At 39.3% G+C, this 19,292-nt stretch overlaps 1 protein-coding gene, 2 non-coding genes and 1 pseudogene across 3 annotated transcripts; 1 reads left to right on the plus strand and 3 right to left on the minus strand.

Annotated features, from left to right (window-relative positions):
- LOC148074771 (small nucleolar RNA U3) lies at positions 1 to 97 on the minus strand (annotated as a pseudogene).
- An 8,753-nt stretch (positions 98 to 8,850) lies between these two features.
- LOC148074772 (small nucleolar RNA U3) lies at positions 8,851 to 9,063 on the minus strand. The gene has a single exon (XR_015712054.1). It is a non-coding gene; the product is annotated as a small nucleolar RNA U3 (small nucleolar RNA).
- A 4,110-nt stretch (positions 9,064 to 13,173) lies between these two features.
- LOC148074773 (class I histocompatibility antigen, F10 alpha chain-like) lies at positions 13,174 to 15,605 on the minus strand. The gene is made up of 4 exons (XM_087796111.1): positions 15,345 to 15,605; positions 13,935 to 14,213; positions 13,344 to 13,738; positions 13,174 to 13,260 (listed from the first exon to the last, which is right to left on the minus strand). The coding sequence occupies exons 1-4, from the start codon at positions 15,598 to 15,600 to the stop codon at positions 13,174 to 13,176; spliced, it is 1,017 nt and encodes a 338-aa protein (XP_087652237.1). The 5' UTR covers positions 15,601 to 15,605.
- A 3,474-nt stretch (positions 15,606 to 19,079) lies between these two features.
- LOC148074774 (small nucleolar RNA U3) lies at positions 19,080 to 19,292 on the plus strand. The gene has a single exon (XR_015712055.1). It is a non-coding gene; the product is annotated as a small nucleolar RNA U3 (small nucleolar RNA).

The following is a 19,292-nucleotide window of genomic DNA, read 5'->3' on the forward strand; positions in this document are numbered from 1 at the left end:
TTCCTCTCAATACTGCACAAGGAAGTAAAGAAGGATCATCAATGACAGAGAACATATGAAGTGAATCATTATTCTCTGTCTGCTTCACACTCAGGAAGGAATTCACTTCATATGTTCTCTGTCATTGATGATCCTTCTTTACTTCCTTGTGCAGTATTGAGAGGAATATGATCAGAGTGGTGATTGAATGTCAAAGTTAAACATAAACAATAAGCATTGTCAGGAGCATCTGGGTGAACATCAATGTGATGTTGTGAAGAAGCTCTCAATAGAACCTGATAAATTTACTAAATAACCCCCACAAACAGAGACATTTCTAAATAATTCACATTTTAAACAAAGGGGTCAAGCATTCTTCCGTGATTTGGACCCGAAAGACGTGTTTCGAAGGACAGAGAAAACACCTGTAGCGGCGCAGACAACGAAGCTAGGAGCCAACATGGCCGACATGGATCTCATCCTGCAAGAACTGAGAGGGTTCTGACAGGAAAGTAAAACTCAATTTCAATCATTAAAAGAAGAGATGTCGGAGCTAAATACAAGGATGGAAGAGGCAGAGGGACGGATGGTGACGGCAGAAGAAAGGCTTCAGAACGTCGAGGAAGTTTATACGGAGATGCTAAAGCTACACGCGAGAGTCGAGGAGAAGATGGTGGACTTGGAAAGTCGATCTAGAAGAGAAAAGAAGAAAAGAATACGGATCTATGGTGTTCCGTAGGGGGCTGAGGAGTCATCCTCCATGATAACTTTTGTGGAGAACTTGCTTCGTGAAGGACTTGGGATGACAGAAAGCAGAGGAGCTGAGGATGGAGAGAGCGCACCGGTCCACTAGACCTCCATCATCGTCAAGTTTCTGAGTTTCTCAACGAAAGAGTCGATTCTTCCCAAGGTGTGGCAGAGCAGAGGATTCTCCTGGAAATCTAACCAAATAAACATGGATCAAGATTATCCTCCAGCCATCATCAAACAGCGGTGCGAGTATGCAGAGGTGCGCAAAGTCCTGAAGGAAAACCAAGTTCAATTTCAGACTCTCTTCACGGCCAGACTACGAGTGAAATACAAAGACGGAACCAGAACCTACGCTACAGTGGAGGAAGCAACGGAGGATCTGAGAAAATGGAGATACGACGTCACACTTGCATGTCAGTTCCTGAGACCCTCCTTTGAGAGTCACTCAAGTTGTTTATTAAGTTGAATGTAATATTGAGTTTGTTAGATTTTCTGGCTTTGTTTATTCGTTTTTGGTTTTTGAGGGGGGAGGGAGCATACCAGTTTTGTGAAATTGTTGGAAAAGGACACCAGTAATGGATAAAAGATCAATAAATATTGTTTTGTTCAATATTAACGGCGTACTCAACGCAGTTAAAAGGGCGAAGATATTGTCAAAACTTGAGAAAGATAAAATGCACATTGCTTTCTTACAAGAAACACATCTTGATGACATAGAACATGGTAAACTGAATAAATCAGGATTTAAACACGTCTATTATGCTTCTCACAGTTCAGGAAGAAGGAGGGGAGTGACAATCCTCATAAATAACACAGTCAATTACCAGCACATCTCAGAGTATAAAGATAATGAAGGTAGATTTATAACAATTACAGGTAAAGTTGAAGATGATTTGGTGAGTTTCTTTAACGTGTATGTTCCACCTGGGAGTGACTAGTCCTTCTTTAAACGTTTACTTGAAATAATGACAACAAAAAGCCAAGGGATGTTGATTTGTGGGGGCGACTTCAATCTTCGACTTAACCCCAAAATGGACTCATCTAATGGCAAGTCAGACACAAGAAAGATCAACAATAAGTTCAACAATATTATGGAAGAAGTGGGAATTATTGATACTTGGAGAGAGTTGAACTCAAAAAGTCGAGAATATACACATTACTCAGCAGCTCATAATGTTTACTCTCGTGATCTGTTGTTATCTGTGAAATAGGCCCTAGTAGTGTTTCTGACCACGGTCAGAAATCAGCTCAGGAGAACCAGGACAACAAAGGCCCCTGGACCAGACGGCATCGGTGGCAAAGTACTCAGGACGTGCTCTGACCAGTTAAGTGAAATTGTTGGACTTCTGTTCAACATGAGCTTGACCCTGGGAAGAGTTCCACTACTGTGGAAGACGTCCTGTGTGGTACCGGTGCCGAAGACTCAGCACCCTAAGGATCCCAGCTGCTACAGACCTGTGGCCTTGACATCCCACCTTATGAAGGCTCTGGAGCGGCTGGTCCTTAGTTACCTGAGTCCTCTGGTGCGCTCCTCCATGGATCCGTTGCAGTTTGCCTACCAACCTGACATCGGCGTGGAGGACGCCATCATCTTCCTTCTCCACCGAGCACTTTCTCACCTGGAGTCGCCTGGAAGCACTGTGAGGATCCTTTTCCTGGATCTAAGTCGTGCTTTCAATACCATCAGGTCAAACATCCTGAGGGACAAGCTGGAGCTGTCTGGAGCGGACACTCACCTCACGGACTGGATTGTGGACTACCTCACCAACCGTCCACAGTTCGTGAGGACCCGGGATGGTGTTTCGAGGACTGTACTGTGCAGTGTAGGGGTCCCCCAGGGAACAGTGTTAGCACCGTTCCTCTTTTCACTGTACACTGCAGACTTCCAACACCTGTCTCCCACCAGTCACCTGCAGAAGTTCTCGGACGACTCCGCCATCGTCGGCCTCATTAGGGACGGGGATGACGGGCCGTACCGGGGACTTGTCCAGGACTTTTTTGACTGGTGCCTGGAAAACCACCTTCAGATCAACTCCAGCAAAACTAAGGAGTTGATTGTGGATTTCCGGCGGTGTCCCTCCATCTCCCCCTCACCACTGAACATCCAGGGACAGGACATTGAGATTGTCACGACTTACAAGTTCCTGGGTGTTCACCTCAACAACCGCCTGGACTGGGTGGATAACACTGCTGCTCTTTATAAAAAGGGGCGGAGTAGAATCTACCTGCTCCGGAGGTTGAGGTCGTTTGGTGTCCGGGGGCCACTCCTGAAGTCATTCTATGACTCAGTAGTGGCCTCTGCCATCTTCAACGGTGTGGTCTGCTGGGGGAGCAGCATGACAGCAAAGGATAGGGCTAAACTGGACAGCCTTATTAAGAAGGCCGGTTACGTCCTAGGGCGCCCCCTGGATCCTGTGGAGGAAGTGACTGGAGGGAGCAAGCTGGGCTCCATGAGGAGGAACTTGTCTCACCCTCTCCAGCACACAGTGAGGGCATTGAGGAGCTCCATCAGTGATAGGATGCTCCATCCCCGGTGTGTGAGGGAGAGGTACCGCAGGTCCTTCCTCCTGCTGCCATCAGACTCCACAACAAGAACACACCAAGATAACTATTTAACCGCACCTCTTGTTATTTATGTAAATATGATTGTATATATATTATATAGCGCAGATTTATTTCTTATTCTATTTAGATTTTCTTTCTCGTTTTTATTTCTGGGTGTTTTTATTTCTCTTGCTGTTGTTAAACCGAATTTCCCCTCGCGGGACTAATAAAGGTTTTCTGATTCTGATTCTGGTCCTGTCTATATGACGTTTGTATGGTCAAAAGCTTAGATCTACAGTTTGGAGACTAAATTCAAACATTTTAAATAGCCACGCTATTAAAGATAAACTGAAAGCTGAAATTGAAGATTATTTAGAATTAAATGATAAAAAGGAAGTATAACCACCAATATTATGGGATGCTCTAAACAAAGGCTGTGTTGAGGAGTAAAATAATTTCTATCTTTTCATAGGAGAAGAAACTCAGACAACAAGAACTTATGGAATTAGAAGACAAACTGAGGACAACTCAAATGAAACTCTCTCAGTCCTTAGATGATGACACTCAATTGAAAGTTCAAAAACTAAGAAAAGAAATAGATCAAATAAATACACATGAAATACAAAAAAAACTACTTTTCACCAAGAAAAAATACTACGAGGCTGGTGGAAAATCTATGAGGCTCCTGTCCTACAAATTGAGAAAACAGCAAGCTGACCGGTCTATACACAAAATCAGAGACCCCACAACTAAAAAAGTGGAAACTAATCAACAAAAAATTCAGAAATGTTTCTTAAAATGTTATGAAAAGCTCTATTCTCAACCTCAAACAGCTAATGTCCACCAGATTGACAAATTATTATCCCATATTGAGCTTCTAATGGTTATCAATGAACAAAACTAAAAATTAACATAAAAAATGAACTTTGATCAGCAATTAAAAGATTAAAAGGAGGGAAATCCCCCTGAACAGATGGATTTACCTCCGAGTGGTGCAAAATAATGCAAGATCAACTAACTACTACACTCCTGAGAACATTTAACTGGGTTTTAGAACATAAAGTTGTACCTCATGGAGCGAGGCGATCATATCTGTCATTCCCAAAGAAGGGAAAGATAATATGGAATCTGGGAATTACTGTCCAGTGAGCGTTTTGAACATTAATCATAAACTGTCCACCTCCATACTAACAAGAAGAATTGAACCAATCTTACCTAAATTAATTCATGAGGACCAGACAGACTTTGTTGGAAATAGACAAACTCAAGATAGCATCAGGAGAGCATTACACATTATAAGACAAGCTGGGAATCAAAACTTGGAAACGCTGTTACTGAGTCTGGACGCAGAAAAGGCGTTCGACTCAGTAAGTTGGTCATTTTTATATTAAGTTTTAGCAAAAATTTGGATTTCATGAAACTATAATTGATACTTTTGCAGCATTGTACAAAACACCAATGGCTAGAATTAAATGAATGGAGATTTAACAAAATCATTTGTTCTGAAGAGAGGAAACTGACAGGGGTGTTGTGCGTCACCACTATTGTTTGCCATTTTCATAGAACCTCTGGGTCAATGGATAAGGCAGAGGACAGAAATCCAAGGAGTCATGATGTCCACGGGGGAGCAAAAGCTTGCTGATGATTTATTGTTGACCATAACACAACCTTCTCAGACACAAGTGATGGAGATGCTGAAAGAATACGGTCTACTATCAGGCTACAAAATTAATATTGATAAAACCCAAGTTCTAACACTGAACTATGACCCACCATCAAAAATCAGGAATATGTATAACTGGAAATGGGATGCAAAATTCTAATATTTAGGGGTGTCACTACCTAGAGACTTGCTGAGACTGTATGACCTGAACTATGGACCTTTGAGTGAAAGAATTAAGTTGGATTTACAAAGATGGGCAACTATACCATATTTAAATCTTCACTCAAGGATAGACTCCATCAGGATGAATATTCTGCCACGAATATTATATTATTTTCAATGTCTCCTGGTCAAAATTCCATCAAAACAATTTATAGAATGGGACAGATTAATTTCAAGATTTATGTGGGAGGAGAACAAACCCAGGGTCAGATATAAAACACTGCAATTAAGTAAAGAGAAGGGAGGTATGGGCCTGCCCTGCCTTCAACATTATTACCATGCAGCACAGTTGAGGCCCTTAATCTGTCTCTGTTCAAGATCTTACACTGCAGGTTGGAAGAACTTGGAAGGTTCTAGCGTAAATGGTGTTCCATTGATTGCTCTCATAGCAGAGAACAAGCTACAGGATGAAATGAAGGTTGCAGATCATACTTTTACTACTTACTACTTTTTTACTACTATACTTTTTAAGGATTTTCCTAAAATCTTGGCAAGAATTGGTCAAGTCCTGCCACCTAGGGGATTCCCCGAGGATCTTGAGGTGGTGTGCTTTTGACTCCGATTTTGTGCCCAATAAAAGGGACGGCAGATTTAAGACTTGGATCTCAAAAGGTTTAACTGATTATCAATCATTTATTCACAAAGGGAATTTTCAGAGTTTTGAAAACCTTAAGAAAAAGAGGATTTTTACAGATACTTACAAGTCAGAAATTATTTTAATCAAAATTTGAAAAAGCCAATTGATGCATGTGGAAAAGGATTACTAGAGATTTTCATTTCATTATTGGAGGCAAATAATAGCAATAAAATAGTATCTAAATTGTACAAAGGAATTCGACAATCTAAACAAGAGAACACAGGATATATAAAGCAGCGATGGGAAAAAGATGGAGATATATCAATCACAAATGAGAGCTGGGAAAAAAATGTATCATCTACAATGGTTTTCAACAAGATCAAATACATGGCGGGAGTTCTGTTGGAAGAATATTATTCGATTTTTTATCACACCCATTCAAAAATACACATGGGCACGGATGAAGCATGTTGGAGACTTTGCGGGTATAATGGAGCAAATCACTGGCATGTGTTTTGGAGCTGCAGTGGAATCAAAGCTTTTTGGACAGAGATCCACAGCCATTTAAACAACATTTTTGGTGTGAATCTTCCCTGTAAAGGTGAAAACATGTACCTGGGTGACTAACCAATAGAAAACTGTAATAATGGAGACAAGAAATTGCTTTTCATATTGTTGGCAGCAAGTAAAAAATGTATCACGAGGAAGTGGTTACAAGTTGAACCACCCACGACAGAACTGGATAGACATCGTTTACGACATCTATAAGATGGAGAAGTTATCCTTTGCACTCCAAACAGATATGAACAAGTTCTACAAGATATGGACCAAATGGACAGAATATGTCAAACCAATTAGAAGCAATTTAATTAAAGGAAATATGTCATTTTATTTTCCATATTTGCCCTGCTTCAATGCATTTATTGATTTTCTTTTTCTAACTCTTGAAAAATATAAGTATTTTGTAAAGTAACTAGTTTGATGGGTATGCTCCCTGGGGTGTGTTTTTTTTAATATATTTTATTTTATTATTATTTCGCATTTCTTCATATATTTCATCTTTCTTTTCCACTCAATACTTTATACTTGAATGTACCATTTTGTTCTGAAAAATTAAAAAAAAAAAAAATCCATTAGTATCAGTGGATCCAGATGGTAATGAGCAACAAACTCCAACAACAACAAAACCTCATAGGCAAAGATTAGAAGAAAAAGTTCAAGTTAACACTTAAATTCTTTAAAAAAGTTTAAAATCAATCATTGTGGACAACTTGTGTTATAGTAGCTCTATTTTACAAAGTATTTCAGCACCAACTGTATTTAAATTGATGTCATGTCATTTCCCAACTTTTAATGAACGACTTTAGAATGACCTTCAGTGGAGAAACAACACAAACTTTCACCAAGGAAGGTCACATTACTTCTTCCCAAGTATTTTATTTAAACCGAAGAACTTTGATGTTTCTTGGGCTGGAGTCGAACCCACAACTGGATCACAACCACCAGAACAATTGTACTGAAAGCAAGAGTGTTCTGAACTTGACAATCCTTGAGCAGTTCTATCTAGATTACATTTGAAATGGTGTCTCAAAGCATTTGTTTCGTTTCTCGACAATCGATTAAATGATTTGTTCCAAAAATTGTTTTGTTTTTTACTCATGAATTGAGCAGAGTGCAGGAGCAGAAAATTCAAATGCCAAACAATTCATATACAAGGGCCTTAAAAGATCTCCATGATCCAGAACATCACTAGAACTAAATGATAAAAGTTGAATGCAAACTTTTTTATTTATTCAGATTAAGACCCTGTAAATATTTACAATTGGTTTAATCTTCAATCAACATGTTCATTTAAATTACAAGGTAAAGCTCTGTCTAAATACAGCAGTGATACAGGAGGGATTGATTTTGTCTTGACCTTTAGTTTTCATTGTTTTATGTGTTTTTTTTGTTTCTATATGTACACTCTGTTGTTGTTGTTTCTTTGGTATTGCAATAGATAATTTTTCTGAATTTACTGTCTCTTGAAAAACAAAGAAAAAAAAAGAGCATATACGTAACATTGCTGTGTCTGCATATTTACATAGTTGCCTTTACATCAGACCAACATTGCCTGGAATGCCTGTATTGCATACTTGTGCTCGATACAAATATTTTAAATTTAAAAAGTAATATCACGCTCCTCAAGAATTTATCAGCAGGATTCTACATACATAGAACACATTTAATACTTGATGGTCAGACAAAAGTGAGTTCTGAGGAGACATTTGTTGTTTTAACTTCAGGTCTGTTTGCTAGAACAAGATCTAAGGTGTGGTTGAAACAGTGAGTCAGGGCCAAGAGATCCATAAAATCCTCCTATAGAGAGTGTCACATGTCTTTGTAGAACCATGGAAACAAAAATAACCTGTTGATTTTGAAACCGTGTGAAACGTACAAAGTATGTTTGTCTCATATATGGGCAATAAAATCAACCGCTATCAGTGAAAAAATGATAATGCAGAGAATAATGATTCACTTCATATGTTCACTGTCATTGATGATCAGCGCTATATAAATACAAATGACTTACTTCTTTACTTCCTTTAGGAGTATTGAGAGGAGGAATACGATCAGAGTGGTTGTTTGTTCTGCTAAATGGTAAAAGCAATTTAGTTCAGGTGAAATACTAATTTTCTACTCAGCCTCATGTTGTTCAACAGTTGTGATTCATTTTAGAATAATGGGTTCCTTTTCAGAGTTATAGTAAAAAAAATGTTTGTTCATTTTAAAGAAGCAAATGACGCTCAATGGTCTTTGTCCACATCTTGTTCCAAAATGACAAACTTAAAATATCCAAATACTAGTGATGGTCTGGTGAAGCTTCATGAAACAGTGTCTTTTCATTTTTCCAGAACAATTGTTGTCGTCAAGGCTTCAGTACAAGAGAGATGTTACAGACGAGCACCACAGAGGTTTGGATATTTTTTAATATCAATTTCAACAAAGACAAAAAGACCTACAAACTATAGTCTTTACATTAATATGAAAATACATTTCTATTTTATGTTTGTTAAAAGTTATAAAGAATTACATTAAAAATGTCACTTAATAGTATATTGTCTTGAACACAACAACCACTCTGATCATATTCCTCTCAATACTGCACAAGGAAGTAAAGAAGGATCATCAATGACAGAGAACATATGAAGTGAATCATTATTCTCTGTCTGCTTCACACTCAGGAAGGAATATCACAACTCTTCATCATGGTTAGTGACACCAAACACTTTACAAACACATTTCTTAAGTTAAGAACTATAGAAATGATCCCTGAAAGTATAGTCTTAACTTAACTCTGCACCAACATCACACTCCATCCTCACACCAAACCATTACAGTGACGGATGCATAGTTTTTGAATTTTAAAATGTTACTGTCATTCATTTGATTTCAAAGATATGAGACTAGAAAACATACTTTGTAGTTTCACAGTTTATACACAACATGTATTTATAATCAAAAGGTTATCTCTGTAACCAAGGTTCTACGATGATGTGTGACACTCTCTATATGATGATATATATGATTCTATGGATAACCTCTCTTGACCCTGACTCTGAAAAAGAACGATGCATTCACCAATGCTTTCCATGTGACCTGCACTGAAACACACCAGTAATATATTCATGCAGCCTGGTGCTTGAATCATGTCAAGTTATAATTGTTGTTGACTTTAACATCCATGTGGATATGGTTCATGACAGCTTGACAACTACGTTCAATTCCATAATAGAATCAATTGTCTTGATGGTTGACTGTTTCAACCACACCTTAGATCTAGTTCTAGCAAACAGACCCTGAAGTTAAAAATCGCAAATGTTTCTCCTCAGAACTCAGTTAATCTGACCATTAAGTATTAAATTGTTAAAAACAAAGGAAGGAACGAAGTGGAGAGACTGCCATCTAATGGACTCTGAAAATAATCACACTGCTTCATGAAGCTTCATCAGAACATCTCTGCTCTTCTGGTCACATCAGCCTGTCACAGAGATCAGGGATTAGTTTTTGCTGGAGTTCCCTGTCAGAGACTCACACAATCCTCAGGTCTGGGTTTATTTCTTTCAAGTCTTTGTCAGTTTACTTCTCCTCTGGATCCACAACTTGAATACTGGGTATGATCTTTGACCTCTTGTGTCCCGGCAGCTCCAGGTTCTGCTCCGTGATGCTGCTTTCATCCTCAGAATCCCACGACTCTGAAGAGTCTATAGTCACTCTCAGACCCACTTAGTTCCACCAACGCCACCTCCTGAAGATGTTCACACAAGTCATGAGATTTAGAGTGAGCTCCACGTTTGAATTCAAGAACACAAATCAACACTAACCATCTCAACTCTTCCATCTGCTGCTTCAGTCTCTTGTCTTCTCTGCCATTTGTGGAAGGAAACTCTGCAGCCGGCTCAGAGAAACATCTGTATATATTGATGTATCAACTTTTTCTCACACCCCGAGTGGTTTGTAAACATGCAAGACGGACATAAACGATGTATTTAAAACAGGAAATTATACTTTTATTTTGTCCATCAGTCTGAGGCGACCTACCTGAGCGACGTGGCGGCAGATAAAGGCGAGGAGGAGCCGTGCAGAAGCTGACCCGTCCAGTGCAGCTGCCAGGACCAGACCTCAGCTCTGTCCTGTGACGACTGCAGAGCTAATGGCTTCAGCCACACACACACTCTGGAGAAGGAACGTTCACCATCTCTAAACGCTTTATCTGACTTGTCGTGAATCCAGCTATGAACATGTGACTGAGAACGACTACGACTTCCTGTTGACGATCTATTCTATTTCCTGTGATTCTGGTGAAACGTGTGCCTGAGAATGTTTTCTGTCTGAATTTTGGAACTAAAGCATTTGCTCAGTCTTCACCAGGACCAGATTAAAAGTATCTTGTATCACAGTTGTCTTGGTTTGGACCTGCATGATGATGAACTCACGTTTGTAAATGACTTGTAACGTAACACATCCATATCACAGCAAATAAAAAAACACGTCGTGACCAGCGGTGGACAATTTATAATGAGGTCAAATTAAATACTGTTGACGAAACAAAATGTAGAATAAAAAACGAAATTAATCTAAACCGTGATCATTGCCATGACATTAAAACAACTATATCAGGTTATTTTATTATGCATTACAAACAATTGTAAACATTAAACAATATAGTTTAATACAAGGGAAAATACATTTGAACAAGAGTTGTGTTTGATGTTAAAATGAAAACGTTTTTTCAATTATTAACATTCTGACTTAGGTGAGCGACTCACAGCTAGGGGGCGATCTAGGTGGATTGTTGTGGTGTCCTCTTCCACGCTGCAAACAGAAAGCAGTTGAGTGCAGTGAGGGCGTGACACACAAGTCTCATAGAGGCACACCTGACTGGTGCAGGTGCTCGGGGGGCGGAGTCAAACATCCACACTGGGCGTCTCACCACACCTGTCCAAATGTGTCGTCAGTGTTGCACATTTGAGCTCTGGCGGGATCTAAGATGGCGGCACAGGTGTGGCGTGAGATCGGCGTCTCATGGTTGTGTAACCTGATGAAGTTTGACTTGAGAGAAGCAGGTCAGAGAGCAAACCTCCACAAACACATTCAGCCGACTCAGCAGGAAACTTTGAATCAAGTTTCTACATGTGAATTGTCGGCACAAGCTCTTCTGGATTTTTCTTCTACACAAAAGTGGACACAACTTATGTGCACCTGTTCAGCACAAGACGAGTTGATCAAAGCAATACAGTCATATTTAGGACATGAGTTGATCAGGAAACAGAAGGAGAGGTCAGAGATGTTGACCTTTCATAACAGCTGCACAAATGGATTCTTTCTGAGCCTCCACTGACCCTCAATGACAAGTGACTTTACTGAACATTTGGAGTCCAAACACATGTGGACGTTTTCTGTCCATTTATTTGAAGATCAAAACACACAAAAAATGAAGCAGCAGTTCAACTATGTTTGACAAGATTCTTCACCTCTGACATCACAACTGACGCTTCATTAACTAGTGTCTACACACCAGGAAGAAAACACACAAACTATTACATGAACACAAAACTGTCTGTGCGTGTGTGTGTGTGTGTGTGTGTGTGTGTGTGTGTGTGTGTGTGTGTCTACACATTCATAAATTTGTCAATGTGTGTCTGATTTTTTTTCCATTTTGGTTTTTGCATGTTTGTACTTCTGTTTGTTATTTGATGTGTAAATACATGTGTTTGTTATCTTTTTATTTGTGTGTGCGCCTATTTTCAGGTTTGTTCAACTGTTTTCGTGAGTGTGTTTGGGCATGTGTGCCTGATTTTGTGTGTCAGTACCTGTTTTTAGACTCTGTTTGTCTGTATATATTTTCCGTGTGTGTATCATTTTGTCTACAGAGACATCTGTGTGTGTGCGTTAGTTATTGTGTGTTAGTGCTTTTGTTGCGCCAGAGAAGCATGTGTTTAAGTATTTATGTGTGTGCATTTCTGTGTAGTAGTAAAGCACATGTGTGTGTGTTTGTCATTGTGTGTGATTGCTTTTTTGTGTGTGTGCGTGTTTGTGCATTTTTTGCTTTGGTAAAGCATACGTGTGTGTGTTTGCAGTTGTTTGTGAGTGCATTTTTGTGTGTCAGAGATGCATGTGTGTGCATCCTTGTGTGATGGTGAAGCATGTGTGTGTTTGTGTGTGATTGTGAGTGAGTGCATTATTGTGTTTTAGAGAAGCATGTTTGTGAGTGTTTGTGTGTGTGCATTTATTTGTGTTAAAGTGAAGCATGTGTGTGAGTGTTTGTGTGTGTGAGTGTATTTGTGTGGTACAGAATCGTGTGTGTGCATTTATCTGTGTGTGTGTGTAGTTTTCATAACGGCTCAGATCACATGACATCCTGATGTGAGTTTCAAACACATTTCCAGTGAAGGAACAAAGATCAGCAGCTCTGACGTCTGCAGAGTCTCAGAAGAAAAAGACGTTTCTTGGTCGATTCCTCCTGAAACACGGAGACAGAAAAATGTATCAACTTGTAAAATCATGCGTGAAGTGAGTCTTGAAGAAAAGTGACAATTATCATCCACTGACTTTAGTCTCTGTCCACGGGCGGATCCTTCAGATGGTCCAGCTCCGAGCTGGGGGCCGCTGTAAGATCACAAACCCTGTTAGCTTGTGTGCTTCTCACCAGCAGATGAAACTAGTGTCAACACTGATGCTAGCATGCTAGCACTCTGTCACATGGTCAACATCTGAGCTGAGACAAGATCATGTACTTACAAGACGAGTCAGAGTCGCCTGAAATGGAAAGAAAGAGGACAAATTACACCTGAAGAAGATGAACATAGAAGAGTTCCTCTGACCTCTTCTCATCTCTGCTGACCTTCTTTGACCTTCTATTCTTTCTCTCCAGTATCTGGAGATGATCTGGATCAAATCACAAACTCTCACCTTTCTTCTTCTTCTTGTAGATGAAGTATCCAACCACTGTGAGCACCAGAGCGGAGGCAGCGACGGCGGCCATGATGATGTACAAGGTCAGGAAAGTCCTGGCTGTGGATGGAGAGCAAAGTAAGTGGAGACATGATCAGGTGACCAGTGTTAGAGACGTGGTGGGGCCTCATTCAGCAGATCCATGCTGACCACACCTGGACTCTCATCTGGATGAAAGAAACCTCTGGAGACACCAAGAAGGTTCTGAAGACTCTTACCGTTGGTCAGGATGTTTGACGGATCCAGTTTGGTGACCACGTCTTCCGGAATGCCGTCCAGTTGAAACACACACTCGTACCTGGACCAGTCGTCAGACGGGAGTTTCAGGTCCACCATGTTCTGGAAGGTTCCGTCAGGGTTGGGGAGGATCTCTCCGTGTTCCACGTCCTCGTGCAGCTCCTCTCCGTCTTTGGTCCAGAACAACATGGCTCTGTCGGGGTAGAAGCCTGTAGCGTGGCAGGTGACCGGAGAGCTGGCTGTCTTCTGGAGGAGAGACACTCGTGGACGCTCTGAAGGGAGAGACACCACACTTCAGAGAGAAAGTCAAAGGATGGACAGAGAATGAAGGAGAGGAGGAGGAGGGAGGACAGGGGTGGAGGTGAGGAAAAGAAGATAAGAGGAGAGAGAGAGAGAGAGGACATGAGGAGAGACAGGAGGGAGAGAAGGAGGAAGGAGAGCAGAAGGAGAAGAAGGTCATGGAACTACCTGTTCTCATCAAGGTTTTGCTCCCAAACTTCACAAACTTCTTCAGTTCATTTGGACATTGCTGGGTGTAAAAGAACTTTTTCTGTTTCTTCATGCCTTCATTCTGGTCCCACTTGTGTTTGGTGATGACGGCCTGAGGACTCGGAGCGACCCAGGTCAGAGTCTGAAGGTCAAACACGATGAAGTCTTCTCCATCATAGCCGTACTGTAGGTAACCTTTGACCTCTCCAGTCTCATCGTCCCACTCACAACTGCTCATTATCTGAACGATGTGAACACCTGAGAGAGAAACCAGAGTGAGACCTGATCTACTCCACTGTTTAATACTCCACTGTGACCTACTCCACTGTTTAATACTCCACTGTGATCTACTCCACTGTTTAATACTCCACTGTGATCTACTCCACTGTGATCTACTTCACTGTTTAATACTCCACTGTGGTCTACTCCACTGTTTTATACTCCAATGTGGTCTACTCCACTGTTTAATACTCCACTGTGATCTACTTCACTGTTTAATACTCCACTATGGTCTACTCCACTGTTTTATACTCCAATGTGGTCTACTCCACTGTTTAATACTCCACTGTGATCTACTCCACTGTGGTCTACTCCACTGTTTAATACTCCACTGTGGTCTACTCCACTGTTTAATACTCCACTGTGATCTACTCCTCTGTTTAATACTCCACTGTGATCTACTCCACTGTGGTCTACTCCACTGTTTAATACTCCACTGTGATCTACTCCACTGTTTAATACTCCACTATGGTCTACTCCACTGTTGTATACTCCAATGTGGTCTACTCCATTTTTTTTAACTCCACGTTGGTCATCTCCACTGTTTAATATTCCAATGTGATCTACTCCACTGTTTAATACTCCAATGTGGTCTACTCCACTGTTTAATACTCCACTGTGATCTACTCCACTGTTTAATACTCCACTGTGATCTACTTCACTGTTTAATACTCCACTGGGATCTACTCCACTGTTTAATACTCCACTGTGATCTACTCCACTGTTTCATACTCCACTGTGATCTACTCCACAGTGATCTACTCCACTGTGATCTACTCCACTGTCTAATACTCCACTGTGATCTACTCCACTGTTTAATACTCCACTGTGATCTACTCCACTGTGATCTACTCCACTGTTTCATACTCCATTGTGATCTACTCCACTGTTTAATACTCCACTGTTTCATACTCCACTGTGATCTACTCCACTGTGATCTACTCCACTGTTTAATGCTCCACTGTGATCTTCTCTCCTTCTCTGAACTTGTATGATCTACTCCAGTTTCCTCCTCTGATCTACTCTGTATACAAGATTGATGGTTCAGGATGTAAAAAGGTTGAACATGATTCAGTTTAAGGTCAAACATTGATTTTAAAGACAACAAACCTCCAGTTTGGTTGAATCTCTGTTTTGCTATTTCAATGTTGTTCTTCTGGGCCTGCTGTACATTATTTAAGATATTTGTGTCTCTCTCCCAGTACTGAGGATCATCTGCTGTGACCTGGATCATCCAGTCTTGTTTGGGTACATTTCTCCTGGTGTTGCTGTCGTAGTGTTCCACTTCAACTCCGTCCACATAAGTGACAAAAACAAACTCTGGGAAGTTTTTAACTCCAGCAGACGCAGTTTGGAAAAACTGCATTGTGTGAATCACTGTGAGACACAAAAACAAAGTTTAGATCTTCTCTGGTTCTGATGACACAACGTTGTGATGCAGCAGAACAATCACATCTTCTACAAAGACAAAGAGGTGAAGAACAGAGGGACAGTCAGCAGTGACACAAAGTTCACGTCCACACACGGACACCAGCAGAACATCCTTCACACTTCACTCTCCAAGAACCCTGGCTAACTGGGACACAACTATAGAAGAAGAAGAAGAAGAAAGAAGAAAAAACGATTAATATTAATAACAATCTGAAATGTAATAAATATTTATAATAAAACAAATAAGGAATAAAGAGAATTAAAAGAATAAATGGATGAATTAAGAAGAAACAGGAGCAACAATGTTGAAAAAGATCAAACAACTAAATTGAAATTGTTTTTAAAAAACGCATAGATAATAAAATATTAAAACCAAGTTCATGGAACAAATCTAAGAATGATTGATAGAATAAAGATCATTGAAGGACATTAAGGTTAATGATGAACTTAAATAACATGAGTTTATATCAGTTTATAAATAACATGTTTCTGAAGATTACTGTTCAACATGATTGTAAATGTTTCATTTAGATATTTTAAGTCCAAACACAAGTTCAGAGCAGCTGCTTCACTGAGTTGCTCCAATAAACTGTGAGATGTGATAATATGTTGAAGTGAGCTGAGCTACAAGGTTGTCTGAACATGCGCACTTAAGAAATGCGACACTTTCTTTGTTTTTATTTCCTCATTTTAGTTCATGATAGACTTGTTTACTAAAGTCAAATCAATGAAAATTGTAAAAGCTCTTCTTGTGAGTCAATGAATCTCCTGATGGCAGCATCGTTTAAAAACAAGTGATCAGCTCATGAAGCAAAACTCTGGAGTCACTTTCTGTTCAGCGTCAAACAAGTTCCTCCGTCAATCAACAGAAGTGACTCAACAGCGCCACCAGGTGAGCACCTGACATTGAGCTCGGATCTACTTTTCTGTGTACGACTTCTTCACGGTTCTGAGATGAAAAGTGAATCAGTGAAACACTTTGACTCCTCTGAGAGTGAAAAGGTCATGAAGGTTGTAGTGAAGAGTATTTGGAGAAATAAAAGGTGACGCAGGTGTGAACACATGAAAGTGGAGGAAGGAGACTCACTCGCAGTTGAGCTGTGGATCCACACAACAAGCACAAACAACACCTTCTTCATCTTCAGCTCTTTTCTGGAGACTAGGATCCAACAAGTCTTCAGGTCGACGAACGAAGTACAAGTGAAAGTAAACAACAGACGCAGGAAGAAATATCTGAGCCAATGAGGATTCAGTGTGACGTCACGTCCAGATGGAAAGTGAAAGTAAACCAAACATGTTATTACGACTATTTTCTGTGACAAAAACTCCACTTTAAACTTTATTATTATTTCTTAGAGTCGTTCTTCTGAACCTTAAAGTCACGCAGAATGTGAACTATGGAATACCAGGAGTGTCAAATTAAAGTGAAGAGAAATAAAAGTGGATTGAATTGCTTTTTATTTTGACATATATATGTATAAACTTTCTTTCCTTCCTTTCTATTCTCTTTTATTCAGAAAAAAAGTTTTTCTAAAATATTACTATGAAAGTAAAAAATAAACGAGTTTTTTGTGGAGACGAGAAAAGCTTCTAGTGCCCTCTAGTGGTTCAAACATGACATTGAGCTCAAACAGTAAATACATTTGAATGATTTTCAGTCATTTTCATCAATTCAAGAACCATTTTTATCATTATTTTACGGACAGACTTTCTGTAGTTAAAAAAACACTTGAACTATCTTCAGTTCCCTCCTGGTCAGTGAGCTCTTGGTGCTCTACGATCTCTCCAACATTGTATGGTCTCACAGGAAGTAAAACTGCCTGTTCTTGGTACTATTTACCCACAAACCTTAGCATGAACTGGCCCTCAAAAGTAAACCTGTCAGAGAAAGTAAAGGTCTCAGGCAACAGCAGGTTGAAAGTGGGGATATAAGTAGTGGAGAAAATAAAAAAATTAACTTTCAGGTTGAATTATAGAATTAAAATATATCATTTTTACTTAAAGTATACAATATTTGATTTTTTTTTAGTTGATGAATCTCAGACAGAAATAAAGTTGTGTGATGAGCTACAATATTTAACTTCATCAAAATGTCTTTAAATCCATTTTAATTAACATTTTCAATCAGGTTTTGTTTTAACACACAAATAAATGTGATCAGTATCCGTTCATGGTGATTGTCCTTATCTGCCACAATGATTCTTCCCTGACTGAATATCTTTTGAGCGTGTTGTGTTGAGTCTGTAATGCTGCCAACAAAGTTATGAATCTACAAGTTTCCTGACACACTTCGACTAGAAATTGTTCTTGATGATAGTTTATTGAAAATAATTCTTCTCACTTTTGTTTCTTTGTCAAGATGAAACATTAAACATTTCCACATGGTTGGTTTAAACACTCAATGTGAACATTTTGGTGCATGTGTTGAACTTTCATTTGGATTAATATGTAAGTTCACAGTATTGAGGGGAGGAATATGATCAGAGTGTTGGTTTTCCATTTTAAAAGTGTAAATATTGTCTCATTCTGCACTTTGTCCAGGACGAGAACACAGTCTTCTCTTTCAGTCAGACAAGCCTACTCTTGGGATGAAGGTTTTTGATCATCCATTGTGCCGACCAAGGCTTTTCTATGGTTTTCCACCAGTGTTTCCTCTTTCCTCTTGAGAACAGTGAGGCTCGAGGGTTTGAGGTTGATTTTAGTGGCACCAGAAGCTCCAACAAATCACTGGTTCCTCAACTGGTTGGCTCTACAACAAACTGAAGAAATGCTGACTCTGCTCTCTGTTCTAATGTTGACCACAAACTGTTCTTTGTACTGTAGTTCACAGAAATAAATAATATTTTACTCAACATTATTCATTAAATGACATTTGTTTCTTATAATATTAACTTTACTCCATGTTTTGTAATAATGTAGGAACTTACTTTGAAAGCTTTATGGTTCATGTGTTTGATATAAACATACATTTCATGTTGTGTGTTTAATAGTGATGTGTTGATGAAGCCAAATGAAACAGTGTCATGTTGTTTAGAGGTCAGTAGGTGGCGCCATCAGTTTAAAAATGATGTGATGTTTCATTAGAAAAATTGTTCAAAACAATGGAGAATAGTGCAGAGACCGCCATCTAGTGGAAAAATAATGACACTGCTTCATGAAGAATACTTACAAAGTATATTATTAATTGACATTTGTTTATTCTAATATTGACTTTACTACGTGTGTTTTTTAAATAATGTAGAAACCTAGTTTGAAAGTATTGTGGTGCATGTGTTTGATTTGTAAATACATTTCAAGTTGTGTATTTAATGTGAATCACACAGTATCATGTTTGTTCAACTAAAATAAAAAATCAACCATCACTATAATAGTTTGGTGTGAGGATGGAGTGTGATGTTGGTGCAGAGTTAAGTTAAGACTATACTTTCAGGGATCATTTCTATAGTTCTTAACTTAAGAAATGTGTTTGTAAAGTGTTTGGTGTCACTAACCATGATGAAGAGTTGTGATATTCCTTCCTGAGTGTGAAGCAGACAGAGAATAATGATTCACTTCATATGTTCTCTGTCATTGATGATCCTTCTTTACTTCCTTGTGCAGTATTGAGAGGAATATGATCAGAGTGGT

This window comes from Callionymus lyra, chromosome 7, assembly GCF_982586985.1.
Source record: "Callionymus lyra chromosome 7, fCalLyr1.hap1.1, whole genome shotgun sequence".
In the NCBI taxonomy this organism is placed as follows: Eukaryota; Metazoa; Chordata; class Actinopteri; order Syngnathiformes; family Callionymidae; genus Callionymus; species Callionymus lyra.

Excerpts from the sequence above, each read along its gene's own strand:
- LOC148074773 (XM_087796111.1), bottom strand. The coding sequence starts at position 15,600 with ATGCAGTTTTTCCAAACTGCGTCTGCTGGAGTTAAAAACTTCCCAGAG. Across the intron at positions 14,214-15,344 it reads GAGATTCAACCAAACTGGAG|GTGTTCACATCGTTCAGATA; the intron begins GTTTGTTGTCTT and ends TTTCTCTCTCAG. Across the intron at positions 13,261-13,343 it reads TGAATGAGGCCCCACCACGT|ATGGCCGCCGTCGCTGCCTC; the intron begins CTCTAACACTGG and ends TTGTACATCATC.